Source organism: Echinops telfairi, unplaced genomic scaffold (assembly GCF_000313985.2).
Source record: "Echinops telfairi isolate 266 unplaced genomic scaffold, ASM31398v2 ScPeMD7_10;HRSCAF=50, whole genome shotgun sequence".
Classification (NCBI taxonomy): Eukaryota; Metazoa; Chordata; class Mammalia; order Afrosoricida; family Tenrecidae; genus Echinops; species Echinops telfairi.
Window position 1 is genome coordinate 1783779 of NW_022103907.1, and position 5477 is coordinate 1789255.

At 53.6% G+C, this 5477-nt stretch overlaps 1 protein-coding gene across 1 annotated transcript in view; it reads left to right on the forward strand.

Moving 5' to 3' along the window:
• Positions 1-1684, forward strand: part of TOGARAM2 (TOG array regulator of axonemal microtubules 2) — a 55675-nt gene extending 53991 nt beyond the window's left edge. Inside the window, 1 exon segment of the mRNA XM_045287016.1 lies at positions 1428-1684. Coding sequence (XP_045142951.1) covers positions 1428-1684 — 257 coding nt within the window.
• Positions 1685-5477: the final 3793 nt, after the last annotated feature.

Below are 5477 nucleotides of genomic sequence, written 5' to 3' on the forward strand. Positions count from 1 at the left end.
CCGTCTTTTTCCTCTGAAGGAGCGGGTGTAGGCAGTGGGTGCTGTTACGCAAAAATCGCGATAGAGTGAAGCCGCGGAAGTCGAAGCGCGAAGTGGCGAGGGTTCACTGTAATTGATTCTGCTGAATTTTACACACGGAAAATAATGGGTGGGCAAATACTGTGTTATATCCATAATGTACAGCAAGAAAACATACAATTTTCAAGAGTGGGGCTGGGAAGGATGAGAGGCAGCGGACTCCCCTGCTTTAAAAATTTTTATGGACTTGACAGCCAATCTCAACATGCGGGATTTAATCTTAATGAACTGCTGAAACTTTGTATGAGGCATGGAATGATTGCAAACTTTTGAGTGTGATTTCCACAAGGGTTTCGGGACTTGGGGTAACCAGATCTGGGGGCTTATCACTCTAATGAAGGGTGTGTGTGACTGGTGATGGCTTCCGTAGCACGGCCACGTCTAAGGAACATCCGGTGAGGGGCCCGCAGTCTCCTCTCTCATTGGACTTTGTATTTGCCCCAACCCAAGCCAGACGGGCTGCCATCCAGGCTGTTCCAACCCTATAAGACAGTGTAGAACTGCCCCTCTGCGTTTGATTGTACAGTCTGTGTGAGACAGCAACTCTTTTTCACGAGGAGAAAGCCCCATCGTTCTCCTGTGCAGCGGCTGGTGGTCTCGAACTTCTGGCCTTGCAATTAGTAGCCCGATGCACCACCCACTACGCCACCCAGAACCCTTCATTAGAGAGCATCTTGAGCCTCTGCCTCCCACCGGGCTTCTGTCCCGCTGGGCGCTCCCCGGGTGGGGAGGTGAAACAACGCAGCCATCGTTGTGAGCACGCGGCGGGTCGGGCAGTGTTTTGCTCTGTTGGACCCGCAGTTGCTATAAGTCGGAACGCATGGACAGTGACAAGAGTCGGCACACTGGCGACCGGCCACCACATGCCCCTGCTCATCACGTAGATTTCACCGTCAGATTCCTTGAGGCGTCCTAAGAGCGGGGTCCGGGAGCATGCTTTCTTTAGCAGTTGGGTCAGTGGCAGAGGCAGGCAGAGGGGTTCTAGCTCACAGAGCTGGGGAGATGTGGAGGTGCACTGTCACCCCGGTGTGCTTCCCCTGAGGAGGTAGGACCCGTGATCATGGCCATGGCTTTTGGACACGTTTGCCTCTGTGAACCACTTAAAAAAATTATATCTTCAACTGGTTGGTATAAAAGTGAATATAATCCGGACTGAATGTATTCATTTGATCTGATTTTCGATGAGAATGGCAACATTTCCACGGGCCTCTAAAACCGGCAGGAGCACTGTGCACAGTGCCCCATGGAGAAGTTGGTGCCCAGAGAGGGCAGCGGGGGGGTGGGGGGAGGCAGGTCTAGGGGGGAGTAGAGGGTGCCTGACTCAGTAGTTCTCCCTCTTCTGCCCACAGTGCTGGTGACCTCGGTTTACCCCCGGAAGCCTCAGGCCGTGGAGCGCCACGTCCTTCCTGTCCTTTGGTACTTCCTGAGCCACATGACGGGGAACGGCATCCTGCCCGGGCACGGCGGGAACGCGCGCGCGGCGGTGCGCCGGCTGTGCGGGAGCCTCCAGGGGCAGATGGGCTCGCGGCTGCAGGAGCGCGCCAGCGGCCAGCCGAAGGCCGTGCTGCGCGCACTGCAGGACCTCCTGAGCCCGGAGCCGCTGTGACCCCGCCGGACGACACGCGGGCTGAAGGCGCATCAGCAAGGGGCCACCAATATTTTTTATTATTTTTTAATGATGGGATCATCGTCCGTTATACATTCCCTTAGAGTTTCGGATGTATATAGTCTATTTTGAAGTAGAAATTAAATAATTGCTTATTTTTCTAAGGGTTGATGTTCTTGTACCTTTTTTTACCCCCACCCCCCCTCCCAACCTTAGAGAATGCTTGCAGGTCTAGGAACTGCGCAAGAAGAAATTGCACCAGACCAGTGGTTCTCAACCTTCTGAGGCCGAGAACCTTTGATACCGTTTCTCATGTGGTGGTGACCCCCCCAAACCATAACATTACTTTCATAGCTACTTCATTACTGTAATTTTGCTACTGTTATGAATCGGGCAACCCCTCTGAAAGGGTCCTTTGACCCCCAAAGGGATCATGATCCACAGGTCGAGACTCGTTGCCCCAGACAGTACCCAAACGGGCAAGGATGCCTGTATTGAAAGAGGATTATTCTAAAGGCAAGAAGAGAAAGAGTTTGAGGTTTGGGATAGAAGGCGGACCCCAGTAGGAGAAGGGCCACTCCGTGGCAGGAGGAGAGACCAGCTCCTACCCCACGGGGACAGAGACTTGTGAGGTTTGCAAAACAAAGTTAAGAGGTTTGACCATGGGTTGAGTGAGGGATCTATAAAGTTCACCACTCAGGCCATTTTGTTTGGAAAGCGTTCCCATGATAACGACCCAGGATTCTGGGAGCCCCACCCCACCCCAGGGAGGGAGGAGAGCAGAGGTTCTCTGGTCTGGTGGCTGGACATCGGGAAGAGTGAGCGAGAGAGGAAGACAGGGAGACGAGATGGGAAGAAGGCTATTCTAAAGTGTGTTTGGAGTGATGAGGGTCCAGCGGTCGAGTCCTTGTGAGAGACCTGGTGTCATTCCTGGCTCAGGCACCTCATGCACAGTCCCCAAGCACTGGTCCGTGGACGTGCCGCTGCTACACTGTGCTGCCGCACAAGTTTCAGTGGAGTCTCTAGACGGGAGCCCTGGTCGGGGAGTGGGTTACAGATTGGGCTGCCGACCACAAGGTCAGCGATGCAGAACCAACCTCCATGGGAGGCAGAGGAGGCTTTCTGCTCAGAGTTGCCGTCTCAGAAGCCCACAGGAGCAGCTCTGCTCGTCCCAGGGCGTTGCTGTGAGTCAGCATCCACTTGAAGGCAGTGAGTTTCCTCTCAACCAGCCGGCTCGCGGGCCATAGGCTGTTCTTTCGAGAACCATACCTCTATGTTGACAGAATATTTTTCAGAAAATGGTCATGTCATTGGTCTGTAAAACTAGAGTTATAGCTCTTGAATATTTTTTAAACTGTTGTGAGGCGCGGGATTGGATCTTCCATCTCAACCATTTGCCAACCCCTGGTCTTGGCTAAGACCATTGAGAAAGAACCATGGGGGTCACAACCACCTGATCCCCAACCAATGATGGGATAGCACAGGAACCCACGGGGTGGCAGCCCCCCACAACTCAGATGACTGAAAGAGAGGGGGTCTCTCCATCCATCCTGGTTGTTTGTCCATCTGTTGTGCTGCTGTGTGCAGTTCTCTGCAGCAAGAGGGTGGGAGGCTTTCTTTAACCCCTGAAATGAAAGTAGACTATGTGAATGGACCCTCAGGACTCTTGTCACTCCCATCCGGGACCCGGGCCTGTTTTGTTCAGCCGAATCCAATCTACGTGTTACCGAGGTGAGGGGAACAGACGTTTCTGAGTGAGTTCTGCTGCCTGTCTGGTCCCACGGGGTCTGCCTTGTTCATCCAAAAGCAGAGAGAATCTCACAGGCACCGTAGGAAAGCCTTCTCTAGGTGCCGCATTCTGGTGGATTCTAAAGAGCGCGCGCGGTGCTGTTGCCCCCCTGAAATACCACCCGAGAATAAAGTGCTGGCAGGACACACGGGCTGCGGAATCAATCGCCAGCTTCCTCCAACAGCACTGAGCTAGAAAGTTGGTGTGTAGGACACAGGGTGGACCAGGACGTAGAGAAAGGGCTGTCCACTGATGGCACATAGAAAGGGGGTCCTGGCCGTGGCAAGGGGGCAGCCTGGGCTCTGCACACAGTAGGACTGGTCCTGCCTTGATTGGGGCCAGTGTGACCTCAGGCCGTTCCCTGGAACATCTGGGTGAGGTAGGCCTGGTGAGGAGAAGTCTGGGATGGCCATCTTTAGTACAGGAGACCCCAGGCCCATACCAGATCCAGACCTGCTGGAGCCCTGAGGTCCAGCCTCCAGCCAGCAAGTGACTGTGTGCCCCTCTTCCCTGACCCCCCCCACCCTCACACCTGACATGGCTACCACATCACTGTTCAAAGTCTCTCTGAAGGAGTCTGACCCGGAGCAGACTAGGAAGCCTCTAATGTGCTCGTTTATATATTTCCCAAGCCCATGGAGGTCGTGGGCTGGGGGGCCTCCTTTCTTTCTCTGCTTGAATGAATTACCAGGTGTCACTAGGGGCCGGGGCCCCTTCTCATGCCTGGGGTGAGCTTGGGCCCTGCCTCATCACCCTGGCATTTGAGCTTTTAATAGGCAGCTTCGGTGTGACTCTGGGTAATTCCATTGCCCACACAAGCCACTGCTCACCTCATGGAAACCACATAGCTGATTTTCCAGGCAGGCCTGTGAGTGAGCAAGGCAGAGGATTAGACAGAGATGCCCAGGGGCTAGTGTGAGTTCTTTTACACAATTGAACTAGTGTGTCTGCCTGTCATCTGACAAGCATTTCCTGCGAGTCAAGAGCCTAACCGCCTCCTGCCTATTCATTGGCATTGTGGTGGTCATGTGTGGCTGTGATGCCAGGACGCTGTGCCACCGATATTTCAAACACTAGCAGGGTTGCTCATGGTGGATGGGTGTCTGAAGGGTTTCCAGAGCAAAAGAGACTATGAAGAAAGCCCTGGTGATCTACTTCTGAAATGCAGCCCACAAACTGCCCCTCCCCCCCACCCGCCCCGTGGATCACAGCAGCCTATCAGAGGGCAGGCAAAATGCACAGTGGCTGCAGCCGTGGGAGCAAGGGTCCCGGCGATCGTGAGGATGGCGCATTTCATCCTGTCGTCTAAGGAGGGGAGCGATGGGTTGGCACTGACCCAACACGCAACAAACCACAGGGAGACCCCGGAACCTATCAGCATCTTGCAGGCATGTTTAGATCGATGCCCAAGGACATAGAGTTTGGCAGGGACATTAAAGACAGAAATTCTTGTCTTCCTGTCTGGCCTCAAGCACTCAGGGAGTTTCCCCTCCATTGTATTCTGCACAGACCCACCTGGCAGGAGATGTCTGAAACAGCAGTTGAGAGGCAAAGTCTAAATCTTCACCTGGGTTCGCTGTGCCAGCCACGCCCCTGGCACTGTTAGGGCTGGGTGGTTCTTGTGTGCCTTGGGAGATTTCATCGCTAGAGATTTCCCGATGCTTTTACTTTAAAGCAAGGGACGGGCAGGGCATCTGTGAGCTGGGCCTGGGCCTGTGGGAAGTGGCTCATATGGAAGACTTCTCTCTCACGTGAGACTAGTATGAGAACACGTAGCTGCTAGGGTTGACTTTTGCATCAAGTGGCACCAAGTGGATAGTTTGAGATTATAGGAAACATTTTCCTACACCTTTTCTACAGCTGAAGTTTTAAAAAATCTGGATGTCTTGGTCCCTCATGAAGAGATTCTGTTAGTTGGAATGAGGGCTAGGAAGCTACAGTTTCTTCTTCTCCTTCTCCTTCTCCTTCTCCTTCTCCTTCTCCTTCTCCTTCTCCTTCTCCTCC